We start from the raw sequence: 20,378 nt of genomic DNA, 5'->3' as shown, positions 1-20,378 counted from the left end.
TCTCTCTCTCTCAATCTCTCTCTCTCGCTCTCATCTTCCATCTCAATTGATTTGGTCCTGCCAATCCCCAAACCTTTGCCATCCACTCCCCCTCCATCCTTTTTCTTCCATGTCTTTACCTCCCTCCTCCTCCACTTCCTTTCCCATCCCTCTCTTACTCTAGGATTTCCACCCCCTTATCCTTTTAAATCATCCTTCTATTTCCGCTGGGCCTACGTTCAATGCTCATGCTCCCTCTCTCATTCTCTCCCTCTTTCCTTCTCTCCCTCTTTCCTTCTCTCTCTCACACATTTCATTCCCCCCATCCCATCCCTCCTTCTATAAGCACCAATCTCGGGCTGTTGCGGAGTCAGCACTTCCGTTCCGCAGTCCACTGCAGGCACACGAGTTCGCTGTTTTGTATTTTTATGCCCGGGCGTAACCAATTTCAGAGCATTTCCATCGCATTATGCATTCGCTATTCTTCAGGCTGACGGCAACGCACACACACACACATACATACATACAGTATACACGTAGGTTTTGAACATATACGGTTACTTGCAGTGTGTGTGTGAAAGTATTCATACATATGCAAGCGAAGAAATGAAGCAAGCACACACCATCAATCTTGGGGGGAAAAAAAATTCATAAAAGTTGCGGGTGAATGCATAACACACATACAGGGAAAAACACAGGCTGCACACACAGTTGATGAACAAACTCAATTGTGTGTGTGTGTGTGTGTGTGTGTGTGTGTGTGTGTGTGTGTGTGTGTGTGTGTGTGTGTTGCTGTGGCACATTCTTGTATTCTTGGAGAAAAAGGAGACATTGATCACCGCACTTGTCTTGCAGCTTGCACTGCCTAATCAGAACCATTCATCTCCTCCATCTCACACACACGTCCAAGCACACACGCACACACACACACACACACACACACACACACACACACCACTAAACCAAGATGTTCACAGCTCTTTATTACTTTCCATTAGGGGGCTTGAGGGCTGGCTGTTATAAGGCCAGGACTGGGAGAGTTAGACTTTTTTGGCACGGGAATGGGAATAATGGTGCACACACAGAGCAATTTTTTTCATGTTGGCTGTTGATTAATATGAAAGCCAGGAGGTGAGTGTGTGTGTGTGTGTGTGTGTGTGTGTGTGTGTGTGTGTGTGTGTTGCGGGGGCCGATTTATTATTGTCTTTTCTTTTCGTAGCCCTCAGACACACACAAACACACACACAAACAATGTATTTTTTTAATTGATGGGGGCATTAATAAAGTTGCAAACGAGGGGGCAAGGGGAGAGCTCTCAAGCACTTGACAAAGTGGAAAAAAACACTTATTGTAGAGCACTTATTAAAGATGAATGAATGATACAGTAATGCGGCAGTATTAAGCTGAGGCAGAGTGGACCATGAGGATTTTAGAGGTAAGGGCGGGAGTTGGGAGGGGGCGGGGTGGGGTCAGATACAGCTATTTTTTTTTGGGGGGGGGGGGGGCTTGTGCGTTTACCAGAGATATAGTCCTGGGCTGGTTCCAGAACATACGGGTACCCTGACCCTAGAGGACAAATAAAGACCACATGACAAGATTAAAGGCAAAAATTCTGGTGAATTAGGGTATGATTTTTAACTTTACATGATATCATGAAAATTTAAAATCTACTTTGAGACAGCCTATTTTCTGTACTTTAATGCATCAAAGCAGACGATTAACAACATAGGAACAAATTCGTTCTGTGATAACCTTCGGAATAGTTTTAAGATTGGACATGGAAAGTTAAAGGTCACATATTATGCTAAATGCACTTTTTAAATGTGTTCTAACATATCCATGGGTCCACGGTGTGCCTAGAGACTGCCAAAATATTTAAAAAAATAACAATATCTCCTGTTCTCACTCTCCCCCTTTCTGAAACCCCCACCCCTCCCCCCCAATATACTCCAGTCAGAATTGTCCCCTTTTCTGACCTCACAAACTGGAAAGCCAGAAGCTTCCACTGTGCAGCCCACACCCCTATTTCTTATTGGTCCACGGCCCTGACAGACAGAGGGCGAGGCGTATCTGGCTTCGCTTCCGGACAGGGGGCGGTGGCAGCTCAAAGATTGTATATTTACGAGGGGAGCTGCAGCTCTTTTTAAAAAATAGGCCATTGTGAGATTAGCTGAACATCAGCATAGTACAATAAATTATCTGAAAGTTTTTTTCAGCAAACAATTAAAGAAAAACGTATTAGGGACCACTAAGACCATATAATATGGTGTATAATAGTACCGAAAAGTGTATAATATGGGAGCTTTAAGTTGATGTAAGTGTTTTAAAAGTTGAGATTTTTTGGTTCAGACTGTTGAAAAAAACAAATGGTTTTACAGTGGAAATATATTGCTGTTAAAATGGTTTTACAGTGGAAATATACACACGCAAACAGACAAGGTTTTGTCAAGTACAAATCTAAATGTACATGTTGCACCTTTTATTTATTCGAGTATGAAAGAAGACATGTTACTGAAGCAAAATATACAAAAATGTACCTGTGTGTGTGTATGCGTGTGAGAGTGTGAGTGTGTGTGTGAGTGTGTGAGAGCGAGACAGAGAGAGAGAGAGAGTCTGTGTGTGTGTGTGTTTAATGGATACACAGGTTTGTCCCCGCACCATCCATCTTTCATGTTTATAAGTTTCCATGCGAGATCTGAAAAAAAGAAAAATCTCTCTCTTTATCCATTTTTCTACACACTTTTTAGTTTGTGATTGATGTCGGCCCTGTGCAAACTCAGCAGCACGACAAATGAACGAGGGATGGCGGAGAGAGAGACAGAGGGATGAAGGAGTGATGGGAGAAGCCAAACCTTGCGACAGAGAGGGATGTGTGTAGGTAGAGGAGGAGGAAGTATGGAGGGATAGGAGGGAATACAAAAAGACTAGCACTTTATTAAGTGTAGGCGATTCATTATTGAGTACTTGTGTGGTTGATGCCAAGATCACACACTACTGCATATACAGTACACTAAAATTGCATTTAAGCGATAGTGCGTAACGTCTGTCGCTCCCATGAGTAATTGCAACAACACTGTCGGCGCACGTAGGTGACCTAAGCCTTCTGTGATCACGAATGGATTGTATACCTTCTGATGTTTTTTTTTTTCTTAACAGTAGAATCAACCACAAAACATTTTGTGGTCGCTTCTTGGGATTTTTCTGAGCTCTTGCACCAGTGTCAGGGGTTGACACCAGGTTTGTAAACACAGCCAAACTGAGAAATACAGAGGAAAGTGTTGTGGAGCTGATAGGCTTAATCAACTTTGTGTCAATTCCTAAATGTAACCGACATTTATTTACATGAAAAAGTTACGCACTATAGCTTTAATGGAAGAGATGCCACTATAGGCAGTATTTGCTTCTGAAATTTACCATCCCCAAAAGTCTAGTCAGTTATAAATAAAAAAAAGTATATGGTTACAAAACAGTGACTATCTGGCCTTAGACATTCTGACACATTATTATGTTATGCATTCTATGTGGATCAAAATTCATAGCAGTGGTCATATTATAGTAATGGTTTTACAACAGCCTGACAGAGAGGTATTGATCGGTGCATGAAAAGACATCAATCAAACAGTACACACATCCATCATATGAGGTAACACAACTGTACATATTGAAGTTTACTAAGGACAAGCTGATACGTTTTCATATCCGACAAATTGATAGAATCAAAAATTTGCTGATCATTTGTTTCGAAAAAGTTTAAAGTCCTGTTTGTTTATACTGTAAAAAAACTTTTTTTTAAATGAAAGATGTGTGAAATAATCACTGTTGATTCAAGAGTTACTCAGAAATTGGGGCTATGATGGATGGAGAGAGAGAGAAAGAGAGAGACCCCCACACACAAACCCACACACACACACAAATGAGGGATTGTACCCAGTGGAGAGGGGGTGGAGGTGATGGATGGCAGACAGAGAGAGGGAGGTGAAGAGAGCTGAGTGGGTAAGAAAGCTTTGAGAGGAGTGGAGAAGGAAGGAGAGGAAACAGAAGAAAGAGAAAAGGAAAAGAGTAATAGTGGAAACAAGGCTTGGCGATATGGGATGAAAAAAGAAATCCTTGATATTTTTTGGCTATTCTTGGAGCCTCGATACACAATACATATCTCGATAAACTTCAAAGTGTTTCAGGGAACCAATTATTTTTGTGTGAGAAAAGTTTGTTTATTCAGCTAGGAGAATAAACAATAGAAAAATGTCCAATTCTCTGACTCACCAAAAGCTCTCGGAAAAATGTGTCTGCATGAACACTGCATTACATGAAACACAATAATATATCTTGTATTATTTGGTGCTTTCTATAGGAGCCATTTTAAATTGTGCACGTGGCAAAGGTGTTGTGTTTATGTATTCTTCACCACACCAATGTGGAAACAGACAAGGAAAGGAATAGAAAAAAAAGATACGGGAAGACAGCACAGAGAAAAACAAGGAGGGGAAATTATGAGAGGAAAACCGCAAAAAGAAAAGGATGACGCATTTAGATTGTAGAAGGAGGGGGAGTGGAAGTCCAAGATAAAGCCAGATTGAAACAGAGAAATAAAAAAAGGGAAAGGAGGGGAAAAAGCCAAGAAGGCAGGAAGAGGTATTGCTTGCGTCACCATGGCTTTTCTGTGTTTAATAACCATCGATTTATCGGGCGAGAGGAGCCGGCAATAAAAGGCGCATGTTGATATCACAATCCAAACACATAAAAATTAATGAGCACATAAATAACACGTTTGGGCCCTGCACGGCTACAGCTGCAGTAAAGGGCTGTCGGCGGCAGAAACACAGAGCTCGCATTGGATTTATATATCCGCACTCCAAAAACTGCAGTTAATAAAGAAATGAAGCAGGTTTTTTACAGTATTCAACCCTCCACCTCCACCCACACCAGCTCAGTGTTATAGCTAGAATGGAAAGGCTCTGGCTATACACTCTGATCCATAGAGCTGTAAAGCAAAACCAATCCATTGCAGGGTGGGTGATGAATCAGATTTGCATTATTTAAAATGCACCGTGTTGTATTTTCATTTGCAAGTCGAGAGACACTGCGGGCAAAAAAACATTGTTTTTTTTCAAGCACTGGTGAATTTTGAGATTTATTTGTCTTCTTTGCTTCCATAACATGTCTTCTTTTCATAGTAGTTATAGAAATAAGATACAATTGCATTTTTAATAACTGTAGCGTGTTTTTTTGATTTATAAAATAAAAAAAAGGCTTTATCCAAAATCTGTTCTTTGAAAACTTTGAGCACTCTAATTTGTAAAAATGAAATGAAGATTTTAACTCTGGCGTTATGATCATATCAACATGTAGGTTAGTATGTATCAGTAATCAACTGGAATAGCTGCATGATGATATTTATAAGCTAATAACTTTACATGCAGTGTCTCGCCTTGAAGTAAGTGAAGGAAGTAAGTGATATGGTCCTTTAAGATAACTTCCTATCAGTGAGTGCAGTTAGCAGTCCCCTCCCTCGTCCCTACGTCACCAGCACATGAACACACAGTCGTCTACGTCAGATAGAGCAGCGAGTCATAGTTTACGGGGCACAGAGACCCGCCTCTTTATAGGGTTCTGTCGCCTGATTGGATAAAAACGAGCGGGATACTCAGAATTTTATCTGCCAATTGCTGCAAAGATTAATGACTGGGAGACCTTTGTTATGAACTGGGCATACTGTTTAAGTGGTTACTGTATGAATAATATAGACTGATTTAACACATATTAACCACAAAAATATCACTTTCTTCTCTTTTAACAATAGAAGCCTTATTACCCGTTTTGTTATGCTGCTGAAAGAATGACCCAACCTCTTTCTCCAATCAACCATTTGTAGCCAAAACTCTCATTTTCCTCCACTCTCTCCAATTCTTCCGCAGTGCATTTACTCCAGCAGGAAACCGAACCCAGGTACAGCATTACTCTTTAAAATGTCTCCCAGCAGATAGGGGGAACCTGATGACTTTTGGAAACACTGCTAGTCCCTCAGTGACCGTAAACACTGCCAGGAAAGTCAGCCTGCCACTGAGGTAAGACAGGTGTGTGTCCTGAGAGCAGGTCACTCACTCACATAAGGCATCATGGAAAGTGAATAATAGACCCCAAGTAGGTTTCCTTCTACCCTCTCTCTCTTTCTGTAAACTGAGACACACTTCACCTGACACTTTCGCCATTTCTAACTTTTTTTTCACTGTGGCCTTTGTTGCTACATTTTTTTTTCTAGACCATTTTTCAGTAAAAACTAAACTAAACTACACACATGGATTGTGTTAAAAATGCAGAAAAATCTAATATGATGATCCTCGGTCACCTTGTGTAGAGCCATGCTTATCTGGACAGTGTTGGTTTTACAATGTGCTTTTTAAAATACAGGCTAAAATGATGAAGGAGTCGGACAAAGAGAGAGATATGTGGTTTTGTCTGGATCAGTCATTTTATATCAGTAAAATAAATCATTAAATATATGCAGCCTTACGGCTTAGTACATGCCTTGATAAAACTGATTATAATTGAATAGAGTTGCCGGTAAATTGGCCGTTTATGAAGTGATAATTAAAAAAATAAATAAATAAAATAAATGTTTTGGCTTCTTTAAGGCAAAACGTGTGCTCATATAATATCCCAACTGAGGACACAGCGTAAAACATTTTCTTTGGCAAAATAATATTAAATACATTCCGATAAATAACACGTATATGTATTTAACTAGACCTATAGTGACAACTTTAGGTGGTATTGAGGTTTGACATCTATAGTCATTATAAAATGCTTCCAACATACCTGAAGGCTGCCACTGATGACCTTTTGAAATGAGTGTAAGGGTGTATGAGAAGTGAATCTCATTCCAACCTTTACCATACACAGTGTGTTCAACATCATTAAAAACTAGACGAAACCACACCTTAACATGTGTTAAAGCACACAAGTGTTCACCTCTTCAAGGCACAAAGAAAGAGGACTTTCTGTAGAATTTTTACTCATAAAGACATACTGGAAGTCTACAAATACCTAATTTCATGAGTTAAAAGTAGATCCTGTATATCTTGTAGAAGCAAATTGAGGGAAAAAAAGCATAACTAAATATAGTAAAATAATAAAAATGACCATCAGTGTGTGTCTGCCTTGTGCTTGTGTTGCCACTGACTCCTGCCCAAAGCCCATCCCTATAGAGCTCGTACTCAAACTGATTGAATTAAATGTCTCCGTTTGGCAGCTGTCCTGCTCTGCCTGTACGTTGGAATAACCACGGGAACCCTCATTTTTAGACATCTGGCAGCTCGGGAACAGGTGTATGAATATTAAATATGATGTCACCGTCTTTAATGCTCCTAGCTCCCGTTGTTATGGGTGTCATGTAGGCTTAACCCTGCTGCCGTCCCAGAGTTTGACACAATCCCAATAAGCCAACCCTGTGGGCTACTGAGGGTTGTCTCATGCTGACACACACATTGGACCAACGCCACAACCTCTGTAGTAAAAAGCAGTGGACAACACACACACACACACACACACCATCCACTCGAGTGGCACCAAATCAAATATTGATCAGTGGCCCAAGTCTCCTTGGTTACTTGATATATTAAAGTGAAAGTTCCCTTGCTCGCTCTGTCCCACTCTTTTTCTTCACACACACACGCACAGGCACACGCACACCGGTTTCACACGGTGTGTATCTGTGACAACTGTGTTACTGCCTGGACTTGGCTGGCAGCAGAATGTAAATCACTCCACACCCCCACAGTGCATCAGCATGGTCACCCACCCACACACACACACACGCGTCTTAGCGAGTGTGTTTAAATGGTGGAACAGAGTATGTTGTTTCAATCGTCTGCCGGGTTAATTTTGCAAATTCACAGCTGATTTGGTAAATGCAGTCCATGCAGTAGTGAAGTGTGTCATAAACCATAATCCAATCATGTCTCGGTCTCTCCGCTACATTGCCTCGATGGCGGCTATAATTTGAAAACTTTGAAGAGTTTTGGAGTGGCCACAGTTATACAAAGAATGAAAAGAAGGGAATAAAAGAAGTGTGGAATGAGTTTTAGTGCAGACAACACAATGTCAGTGGGTGCATAAGTACATCATTTGTGTGTGTTTTTTTTCATGTGCAGGACCTTTCTGTGCAAAACCAAGAGTACACACAGCCTGATGGATCGCCTAAATTATTTTACGGGAAGACTTAAAACATTTTGTTTTATAATAAATGCATTAACTAAGTCATGTACCAGGCCAAAATGCCCACACATTGCTTGGTTCAATAAATAGGTGGTTCTTTGGCTGCTAGATAAAGATAACTATCTTCACCAGCTAATGAAAAAAAATCTCCCGTGGGTCTGTCTCTATGAGCGTCATATTTCACATTACACAACGTTATGATATCCACACTGTCAGTATAGAAATATTGATTTGTGGAACTTTAATCGTTGCAAAAGTAGTTAAGGTTTTTCGGCCTCATCTGAACTAAATGTCTCTGTAATGCAATGAATGAGTTAATAAGTTAGGAAGGATGTATTGCTATATGGACAGGATTGTACCACCAGCAATGCAGTATACCGTATGTGTGTGTGTGTGTGTGTGTGTGTGTGTGTGTGTGTGTGTGTGTGTGTGTGTGTGTGTGTGTGTGTGTGTGTGTGTGTGTGTGTGTGTGTGTGTGTGTGTGAGGCAGACAGCAAGGACAGAAGTGCATTTTTTTTTAACTGCCTGCCTCCCTTTTATCCTCCTCTTAATCTCTCCGTCTAACCACTTAAATCCTGTCCTAATGTCCGTTGGTTAATAAATATGGGTTTGGTTTATTGATTATTCTTTGTTTACTCCAGATGTGGAATGTATTTGGGTATTTATTTACTGGATAATGTTGTTGGTTTTACTGTCCAATAAAATGGTCATTCAAAATTCTAAAATTCTAAATGTGTTTCTCTAATCCTTTCTAAACAGCTGTGGCAGCATGCCAGAAGGAATTAGAAGACTGGACACACACAGACACACACATCTGCAGGTGCACTCATACGCACTTACACTACACTACAATGTGTTCGCATATCGCAAGTTTTTCCTGATATTTTGCAGGCCTAATTTCAACCCATCTTTTAAACTAGCATTGGATGAGTGAGGGAACAGAGGCATGGGGGGGAGGAGTGGAGAGAGGAGAGAGGAGAGAGGAGGAGAGAGGAGAGAGGAGAGGAGAGGGAGGAGAGAGGAGAGGAGAGGAGAGGAGAGGAGAGAGGAGAGAGGAGAGAGGAGAGAGGAGAGAGGAGAGAGGAGGGAGGAGAGAGGAGAGAGGAGAGAGGAGAGAGGAGAGAGGAGAGAGGAGAGAGGAGAGAGGAGAGAGGAGAGAGGAGAGAGGAGAGGAGAGGAGAGAGGAGAGAGGAGAGAGGAGAGAGGAGAGAGGAGAGGAGAGGAGAGAGGAGAGAGGAGAGAGGAGAGAGGAGAGAGGAGAGAGGAGAGAGGAGGAGAGAGGAGAGAGGAGAGAGGAGGAGAGAGGAGAGAGGAGAGAGGAGAGAGGAGAGAGGAGAGAGGAGACAGGAGAGAGGAGACAGGAGACAGGAGACAGGAGAGAGGAGACAGGAGAGGAGAGAGGAGAGAGGAGTGGAGGAAAGAAAACGGAAAGACAACAAGAGCATGTGAGCAACTGTTGGTCGCTAGGCGCCTGGCGGTCACCATAGCAACATGCGGCACCATGCTTAGCTCCTGCTGACATCACACCTGTTGAAGCGGAACACTGTGTGTGTGTGTGTGTGTGTGTGTGTGTGTGTGTGTGTGTGTGTGTGTGTGTGTGTGTGTGTGTGTGTGTGTGTGTTAAATGACATAGCAGTGCAGGTGGACAGAGGGAAAGAAGAAGAAAAGAGACAAGGGGGAGAGAAAATAAAAAGACAGCTGTGTATATTTCATCAAAACGTGGACACAGCTGCATACAGTGTGTGTGTGTGTGTGTGTGTGTGTGTGTGTGTGTGTGTGTGTGTGTGTGTGTGTGTGTGTGTGTGTGTGTGTGTGTGTGTGTGTGTGTGTGTGTGTGTGTGTGTGTGTGTGTGTGTGTGTGTGTGTGTGTGTGTGTGTGTGTGTGTGGGTCTTCTAAAAAGCTGCCGGGAGCCTGTGAATGACAGCAGCCTGACTGCTGCTGCTGCCACACACACACACACACACACACACACAAACACACTGTTACCTAAGCTATAAAGCTATGCCCTCTGCCCCAGTAACAACAAAAGAAAGATATAGAGATAAAAAGGTATTTCATTATCCAAATTCTCCTTATTGCTCCTTTGAAATAAGACAATAACATGCTCTTTTTACACAACATAAAACAACTTAGCAGACAATAATACAGCTAAGACAGAAAAGAGACTTTAAGGGAGAATAAAGAGCCAAAGGGGTTGATCTGATTTGGTGCATCGCTGAGTTACTTCCCAGCGCTGCACTGTGTGTGTGTGTGTGTGTGTGTGTGTGTGTGTGTGTGTGTGTGTATCAGGGCAAGTTCCTCTTGTCAGCTAAATATTTAATGACCATTCACATGACTGAGCTCTTTAACATAATGTGTTATGCTGCGCGCACACACACACACACACACACACACACCGTTTTAACCATGTCTGGTTCTGGGATTCAATTTCAAATGAGACGCAATATCTTTATGCCATCAACCTTTAGAGTAGAATAACACACACACACACACACACACGCAGATGGGAAATACAATTAAATTACTTTTGTGGAAACAAAAGGAAATTCTATTAGGGTTAACCTGACCCCGAGTTTTCAAACATTTAAATGTTATATGACATGTCAAAGTGTTATGGAAGAATAGACAAATGTGTGTGTGTGTGTGTGTGTGTGTGTGTGTGTGTGTGTGTGTGTGTGTGTGTGTGTGTGTGTGTGTGTGTGTGTGTGTGTGTGTGTGTGTGTGTGTGTGTGCGCGTGTCCAATTGATGCACCATCAACAGGCAGGCTGACTGAGGCTGGGAAGACGCTCCCCGACGTCAGGAGATTACACACACACACACACTCTCTCTCTCTCTCTAGCGGAAGAGGCGACTGCCAGGATCGCTCTCCCTTTCTGAGGTCCCCGTCTTATTTCTTCTACCTATAGGCATCTCTCCAGTCTGCTGCAGTGAAAGCTCAACACTGCCCCCCTGTGGCCGTCTGACACAACAACAGGTCCTCCCACAGGAGCGCACTGGCTGGTTGAACAGCCAACAGCCAGTGAAAACACCGTCTGTTCATCCGCGTGGCACTTGTTTTCCAGTTGTACTGTCTCCAAATGGAAGCGAGGGGAAACGGGCATGAAAACGCATCCGCTCTTCCTGCTTTAAGCTGCCAGCTTCCCTGATGGGTCCAGATTGTCTGACTATATCTGTATTTAGAAGTGATTGAATTAATAGATGATTACATAAAGACCGAAGTCCATACACAGATAAAATGATCCCAACTTGTTATTGGAACGGAAAAGTGGACATACAAATTAGAGACAGAGGAAATATTTACTCTGGGTTTATCTGTTTTTCAGCACACTTTTGGTCTAGAGAGAGAGAGACAGAGATGAAATGGGGTAAAGAGGGGAATGACATGCAGAGAACGGTGCCACGGGTTGGATTCCAACCAGGTCTGCTGCTTCTGAGGACTGGGGGGGGGCGGGGGGGGGGGGGGGGGGGGGTTTCTAACCACTACACCAAGAGTGCCCCCAGTCAACCAGAAATAATACAGTATAAACCATAAGATTATAGTCATCACAATCACTAAATCATCATACCTCGAAGATGATGATAATAATAGCAAACTGTACTAGCTGCAGGAAGAAAATCTGCATGGCAAGGAACCTTTGTGATATGACCTAAAAGATTACCAGACGTCCACAAATGTCTTCTTTTTTTCTAAACAATGAGTCAATCAGGAGAAGTTATTCGGATTGTCTGATCTTGTGCAAAAAAAATATATACAGTATAAAAAGATCCACTCAGCTTTTCCACAGTTCTTTGAGAGGGCAAAGGTGTGTCTCCATGGCTGATGATGCACGGCTGGGCTGTGCCTCATAGGGGGGAATGATAGATGTGGAGAATATAGCTGTAGGGGCCAGAGTCGGTCAGGCCTTAAAAGTCAGCAGTTAAAATACAGCTAAAAAATGAAATGAATAAAATGGTTGAGGAGCAGCACTGTAGTGTTAAAAGCTGCAGGTATTATGGAGAGAGCTTAGAGGTAGATATAGTAAGTTAATAGAGAGTTACAAACCATACACTCTTTTGTGTTTAATTATGATAAAACGAATGGAGATTAATTAGGCTAATTCTCTCTACTCGTGTTGCTCTCCCCTGATGTCCTTTCGTGGAGGGTGCTTGAAAATGTCAGAAAAAATTATTTTTTTTCTGTTTGTTGCTACACATCGAAAGGGCTTTTTTTAATACACCTACACGCCTGTTGTCTAATGTGGTTCACTCAACTGAAGTGCCTGCTTATTGGGCAGATTTGACATAATTAATGGGGAGATAGAAATATTCAATTATGCACAATGGTAGCTCATTTGGTGACGAATAAAAATAGGCTCTGCACAATGTATCTTAGACATGAATACACTTTAGACAACCCTAGAGAGGCCAGCATCAACACGTTGTAATGTTCTTTATCATTTGAATGTGAAAAGTGTCAACATTTTCAAAAGAATAAAACATTATTGTAAATCTAAACAAAAAGAAAATTACAAAGAGAAGACCTATGACAAGATTTTTTTTTTTTAAATGCTTAATATAAATCAAAAATATCCTTATTTTACAGGAAACAAAACAATTTAGCGCTTGGCAAATGCTAGCCATCCAACAAGCTGTAACTTGATTTGGCTCTGTTGCTTTCAACACTTGAACAGCAAGTTTACCTTACACTGTATAGGCTGCATGTCTATTGTGTTAAGCAAATGTCATCAAGCCAGATTCTTGTTAATAAACTTAATGAAGACTAGCATTAGACCTCGGAGAAAAACTTGACTGATTGTCCTCTGACCAGGATCAAAAGTTCACACCAATTCCCAAAAGCAGAAATTAACTTCTGGAATCTAAAACGAGGTCGCATTTTTCATACTGCTCCAAAAAAAACTGAGATTGTATACCTATACCCAGCATGGACATATAAACCCAGGCCCCTATAGAACACTGAACCGCTAGCAGGCAGCCTCTGGTGACTCAAGCTGGCTCTGTCTGCCACACTGCTGGCCGTAATTACACAGGAAACGCTACCTGTTGTTGGAGCTGCTCTGCTGTCATTACATTTTGCCGTCAACGATGCCTGGAGCTGTAAGAAGGGAATGCCCAGCTGTTTGAGAAGTCGCACATCACACACACACACACAGTTAAAAGCGTGACAGCTCTTAGTGGGCCACTGAGTGCACATGACAGGCGGTATGATATTCTGCTGCCGGCTGCAACATTCAGCATCATTACGCACCAGCAATTGAAAAGAAAAAAATAGCGTTTCTTTCTGTCTGTCTGTCTGTGTGTGTGTGTGTGTGTGTGTGTGTGTGTGTGTGTGTGTGTGTGTGTGTGTGTGTGTGTGTGTGTGTGTGTGTGTGTGTGTGTGTGTGTGTGTAACTTTTCCATATATACTGTATTCCATCTCTTGTTTTATGTCATTGCCTTACTGGTGTTTGTTGGTTTTTGACTATTTTTTTTTTATTATTACTTTTTTTTTCACGCCGGGCAAATAAGTGTTATTGTGGCTGCAGTCTCATATGCTTGAAGCTATACCTGCTCTGGGACAAACCCCAATTATATTGCTTGTGTGTCTGATTTCTACATGGACATCTTCTCATAAACACGCACAAACACTGAAAGATCGGCAGCATTTAGGACAAATTAAGAGTCTATTTGAGAGTAGAGTTCTGGGTGCATTGAGCACTTCTCAACAGAAGAGGGCGCTCCTTTTACACACAACAGGCAGCTTCACAGTGACAAGCACAATAGTACTTCAGCAGGGATTTTAATTCAGCCCCTTCTATTGTCCCATCCTTTAGAAATTGAAGGAAAAAAACAGGGTAGCAAATCAGTAGCCAGGCTCACAGGACAAATGTGACCAAGGCTAACATAACTAATGCTTTCTGGAGAGTTTATACATTTTCTTAACATTAATTGGCAGCTCTTCTCTTGGTAGTGTGGAATAAGTTTTTTGGTTGAAGAAAACTTCACTATAGTCCAATATGAAAACAAATCTTTACTTAGTTCCAAAAGACAATACAGATGATAATGGTCAGCATTCATGCATGGAGAGAAGACCAGAGCATCCTGCTCAGAGCAATGCCAGGGTCTTGACTGCCTTGTGTACACAAAATGAGCTGCTTTATACAGAATGGTTGACATGGTCAGATAGGTAGAATAACAATGGCACAATCAAGTTTGGTTCTTGATGACATCAATGCTTAGCTGAATCTGGGAGTTTTCAGGATGGCCCACACCTAGGGTGTCAGCCCAATCAGACTGATTTAATTACAATAGAAAGTCCAGACAGGATACATCAGTAGTTAAGATGAGAGGAAATACACTTCATACAATGATCAAATAATGAATGAAGAGACAAGAGTAGAAGTAAACTAATCAATATAAAATTGGCTTCCACAGTAGCTAGAGTATAACTGCCAACCCTAAACGCCACACATCGGAACCAGAAAGATATCTTTGTCTTAACCTCACTGCTTGCGCACAGAATAACTTTTGCTCCCCAGGATGTCAAATTATTTCTTAAGGTTCCGAATTTTCTTTCCCCCAAAAAGTCTGTATAAAGAAAGACTGATTGCTTTTTAACCAATCATCCTGTTCATACCAGGCATTCGGAGATCTTCTCCAAATGAACTTCTAACAATGGAGGACCAAATCCACAGTCTTAATTGAGTTAAATTGTGGCTCCCAACACTTTATAACATTTAAAAGTTAATTTTGGCACCTGACTATTGTTTCAAGACTGACTTAAGAAAGGTGTGACAGGCCGCTATGCTTTATTAGAATATATAAGGCCCCTAACCCACAAGCTGAGATAAAAAAAGCTTGACCACAAACACACACAACTGCATCTGATGGTGTGTGTTTGTGGATGTGTATGTGGTGTGTAAGGTACAATGCCTTTCAGGTTCCTCATGCATCTGAATGACATCCTGTACTTGTGTTTACAGCCTGTTTTATCCTGTTATGTATCCCATTCACACTCTTTATCTAATCTCATTGTCATCCGCCTCAACACACACACACACACACACACACACACACACACACACACACACACACACACACACACACACACACACACACACACACACACACACACACACACACACACACACACACACACACACACACACACACACACACACACGCACACACACACACACACGCACGCACACACACACACACATCACCACCAACAGCAGAAGGAGAAGGGTGGGGGAATGTTCACATGCCATCCACAGAATAGTTTTTGTGATGATTGTCTAGCGCTGCAGCATTTCTTTTCTTCTTTTTACCACATTGTTTATCGTGATACATGCTCCCAAGGTAAATAAAAAGCAGTAAGCCAGTAAGTCTATACTTTAGACGCATCAAAGTGCGTTAAGTATTACATTTACAGCCCTAAGGTAATGATAAGGTAAGAGGATAGTGAAACTTGAGATCCAGGCTATAACTTGGAGAATATACTGTTACCATGTATTTCTATGGGACTGGTCTTATGTAGTATGTAGTACTAAAAGTCACCACTGTTACTGTGATGTAAAATGACAGGACTTTTCTGAACTGGGGTCAAAACCAAAGACCATTAATGAGGTGATTCCTTCCAGTAAACGTTGTCCTTTTAGTTAAAAAAAAACTGCCTAAAAAACTAAATTCTTTCTCCTTTCCTAAAATTCCAGTAAAACCAATTGATCCAAGTCTGTGATATTTCCAAGCTGTATAGTGGTTTTCCCCTCTTGAAGTATATATATAGTTATATACTGCTACATTTGCATATTTATTCAAACATTTCTGAAAATATAATAGTAATCAACTGACAAAGTTCCATGATGATATCCAAGTAAAAAATGTTACCCTATTCACCTGCAGTGTCTCACCTCCATTACACTCAGCCTATACTTTAAGAGGGGATAACCACTAAAAAGCTACCGATATAAAAGGTCTATCACATCAAAACCTCTAGGGATGTATAGGGTATTAAAAAAAATCACAACTAGAATTTGCCCACTCAGGTGGTACCGATAAGTGAAATGTGGGGTCTTGGCCCATGGACTACAATGGTCCAATCAGTAGACTGGTGCTTTCTCAGAGCACAGTACAATACATGTGAAAGGTTTCCTGATTGAAACACCTTTTGTGACCTTTACAGTTTCACAGTACACTCTGTTCTTAAGGCACACCTCGCCTCGTCATTGGAAATATCACAGGATGGACCTGGCGCATCATATGTGTGAGGAGGTGTAACATACTGTACATTGCAAGAAGCAAACTGCATTAAAAAAAATTCAAAACAGCAAATGCAGGCGTAATGTATTTCATGTTCTCAATTGATCTTCCTTGAGTTTGAAAAGAGCCAGAAGAGAGTTAAAGCAGCCTTTTCATTTCAAACTGAGGCCTATTTCAGGTGCTCCACATGCGCTATTGCCACGTATAAAGTGGTATGGCTACAATGGCTTTAAAAAGGTACTGATTGAACAGATTGTGTGAGTGCTTGTTACGCAGCATGGTATGATACAATGGGAAAATAGGACATTTGGTTGGAAACAATATAATCTGGCTGATTTGAAGCAGTCCAGGCTTTATTTCCCTATTTTTTATGGTTAGTATACAGAACCACAAGGGGCTTTGTCTTGAGCTAGGTAGCGCAATCCTAAAAATTACTATAAAGATAATGTGATTGTAGAAATATTTTGTAAAAAGATGTTCTAAGAAATCCAAACCTTAAATATCAATTTACAGTAGATATTTTAGATATTTTCCTAGAACAATCTACAAAATACAACAGTAGGCCTACACATGCCTCTTACATTCAAGGCAATTATAATGAACATGTATTAATCCCAATTTGTTTATTAGTGAAAATCCCATTGTCAGATGTTAACATTGGCTCAGCCCTCCTGCCTATTAGCATAACACCCTTATTGAATTCATATTGAGCTCACGTACGTGAGCTGGGTCATAGTTTTCTTCATAGAAATTGAGTACACTGACAGGGTGTGTTTCCATTTCAAGCAAAAACATTTTTTTATACAGTAGTTGCTTGTGCATCCCTCCATAGTGTTGACTTTGTGGTATGATGAGACTTACTGCGACACTTGGCACAGCGGCCCTTGTCATACTCCAGCAGGTCCAGAGCCCGGCGGTCAGCGACGGAGCGCCTCTGCCCGCTCTCCCTCAGCCGGGCCGCCTCCTCTTTGGCGAACACCCCTAGCTCCTGGGTGTAGCGCCCATACATCTGCAAATGGACACAGTAAGGAGCATTAGCTTAAGAATGCATTGTGCACAAACAGAAGTAGAAGTACAGCACTTTTACAAAAGGTGCAATTTGTTCATTTGACATTGAACCGACCATTGGCTCCAACGCCGTGAAGACGCTCCACTTACCTTGCCAACCCCCCCCCCCCCCCCCCCCCACGCACACATACATAAACACACACTCACTATGAAATATATACTCTTTAACACAACCAAATACACACATACAACACATGTCAAGTCAGCAGTAGAAGAGACAGGAAGCACCAATAATGTACTCCACCCATCCACCAGCTCCCCCTCCCATAATGCACCTGGGTGGGACAAGGGCACTAATGACTTCCTCTTGTTCATCCATCACAACACAGCAAGACATTGAAACCCACATGGAGGCAGGTTTATAAAATGGTAAAAAGTTGGATATTGGTAATAACAGCAATCAAACGTAAGTAACCAAGAAGGATATTTTTAGTTATAAATTGTTCTGCACTGAACTTCAGCGAAACAAAGCCAAATCCTGCCTCCTCATCAGATGACAGAAATGACAGATTGGCCAGATGGTTGCCCTATATGAAGCACGTTTTACTGTAGCTCTATTAGTCAGAAGGTCTACAGACGCATTTCTTTCCCTGGCATTACAATCAGAAATATAAAATCCTATATATAAAGAGTTAGTTTTATGCCAGAACATTTGTGAATTAGTCATAATTTTGGTCATAATGCACGGAACCAAAACTGGATTTCTCCGGCACATTTTTAGCCGCATTTGCAAGGCTTACAGTGTATTAACCACAGCCATCAATAGTGCCACGCCGCTAGTTTTGGCTGAAAAAGAGTCTATATTGGGACCCACTATCGCCACTGAGAAAAATTTGCTTAAAGTATAGTGTCGTGAGAGAAGCCCTAATGTTAAAACAATAGTTTTTAACATTACACTTGATCTTACAAAAAGGTATACCAAACTTCAAGCAATTAATATTGCTTGAAGTTTGGATTCTGAAAAAGAAAGGGAAGGATTCATATAAGGTCTTGTGCTTGGTGTTATGCAATTTATGTTGTTATAATAATCTAATGTCCAGAGTCACTAAAAGTTCCATGCATTTCAGGATGTAACAGACAATATTGGCACACTTTGAAAGTGGCCCCTATGGCCTAAAGGAAGAAAGTGTTTAGGTAACAACACCCACACACCGTGGACAGGGTTGCACTTGGCACCTTCTGTCATGAACACAAACTTCTGGCTATTTTTAGCCACACACACATGTTTGTGTGAACCATTGAGCTCAGGAGTGCACCAGTTTCTGTTTTATTTGGGTCAAAAATCACAGCAGCTTGAGTGACGAGTGGTACAGGATTTTAGATTGTAGAAACTGTCAGTCAAAACGTCGAGGATCAAGGCAAATCATTTAGCCATATAAAAGGCTCCCAATTCACAGGAAAGATGGGTTCAAGTCACATTGTCAAACTGTCAGAACAAATGTTTGACAGGGCGTAATCACAACCATGCAGTGAAAAGGTCGACTACTGCTGTCTCCGAGCACTGCAACCCCTGTCTTGTGCAAGTCTGCTCCATATCAAACATGCTTGGTATTTGTAGAGCTTGGCCAATTGTGTCACTAGGGTCAATGGAATTCCTGCAGTCTATGTCACTGGTATGATCATTAGTATAAGCACCAGTGGTAACTAGTAAATGGTTAATTCTACAGTCAGACGTGACTGGACTACAATACACACGGATGTCTTAATGCCGTTACATAACTGTCTAGAACGAAAGACCTTGGAAATTGCATATGCCTGAAAACAATGTTGTTGCGGTGCAAATGTCTATAGACTCAAGGTTTCAGTATGCTTCAAACAACGTGTTTGTTGCATGGTCAGACAACATTTGATATCCCCTTTCTGACGGCAAATTTAAGGGTATGGCTGGCCTCCCTCCACCACTCCAAATCCCACTTTATGCAGCAAATAGTCTCGTTTGCATACATGTGAAAGTAGGCAGGGTTTTAAGTTCTCACACTTAAGTGTGGCCATGCACAACAAGTAATACTTTTGCCTTCAGGCATGGTCAGACCAAACTTCACATGACCTTGGTCGATGGAAGCTTACCATGGCCAATTACTTAACAGTTACTCTTGTGGTACCTTACAAGAATGCTTAAAATCAGCTCAACACTGTCGTGAAGACATTTTAAATAGAAAAGAATAATTGGAAGTAGAACATTTGGAACATTTTGTCCTTGTTAAAACCAGAGAAGTAACCCTATGCCTATCCAAGGTTGACAATGAAAAGTCTGTCAGGGAGTTATGAGTTGGTACAAAGGTCAAGACTTGTGCTCCTCAATTCCCATCCTTAAATAATCCTTTTTTGAATTTGTTCCGTTACTTACAAGTACTTCACCATGTTAAAGTCCAATGTGGGAGTTGGGAAGGAATGTACACAAACAGTTGTAAACAGAGTGAAAATCAAGAAGGGAAACATTTGTGAGGCGACTTTTGGGGTTTCTGACATCAAATGCCAACCGCTATTCTACGCAAGATGCCATTCTGCATTGCATTCTCAGCCACATTCATTATCGCCAACTCTAAAGTCTTAATTAAGGACACTTCAAACGCAAAGGGAAACTCCCGAAAACAGCGGAAAACAAGGGGGGGATTGAAATAGACCTTCTCAGATACACCCCCTCTTGTAACTTGCATCTGACTAGAAGAAAACAAACGGAGCCATCCAGAACAAAGGCATAACTGGTTGAAAGCCTATCATTACGTTAAGCATATTCAGAAACGGACGCTTAGCCGAGCCTGCCTTTCCTTGGTTAACTGATCCCAGATGATTTGGGATGTCCTGGACTTATTGTTCTAGCTGCTGGGGCAAGGGGTGAAGTACGGGTCACCAATAATCAAGAATTCATATGAATAG

General features: G+C 41.4%; 1 protein-coding gene across 1 annotated transcript in view; it reads right to left on the bottom strand.

Moving 5' to 3' along the window:
• Positions 1-20,378, bottom strand: part of LOC307270238 (chloride channel protein 2-like) — a gene marked incomplete at both ends in the record, with an annotated part of 146,064 nt that overhangs the window by 90,436 nt on the left and 35,250 nt on the right. The window contains 2 exons of the mRNA XM_080053429.1: positions 1,498-1,545; positions 17,295-17,442. Of these exons, the coding sequence (XP_079909555.1) occupies positions 1,498-1,545; positions 17,295-17,442 (196 nt within the window). The remainder of the gene's footprint in view (positions 1-1,497; positions 1,546-17,294; positions 17,443-20,378) is intronic.

The sequence above is a fragment of the Ammodytes marinus genome, assembly GCF_949987685.1.
Source record: "Ammodytes marinus genome assembly, chromosome: 3".
Classification (NCBI taxonomy): domain Eukaryota; kingdom Metazoa; phylum Chordata; class Actinopteri; order Uranoscopiformes; family Ammodytidae; genus Ammodytes; species Ammodytes marinus.
This window is presented reverse-complemented; position numbering and strand designations above follow the sequence as displayed.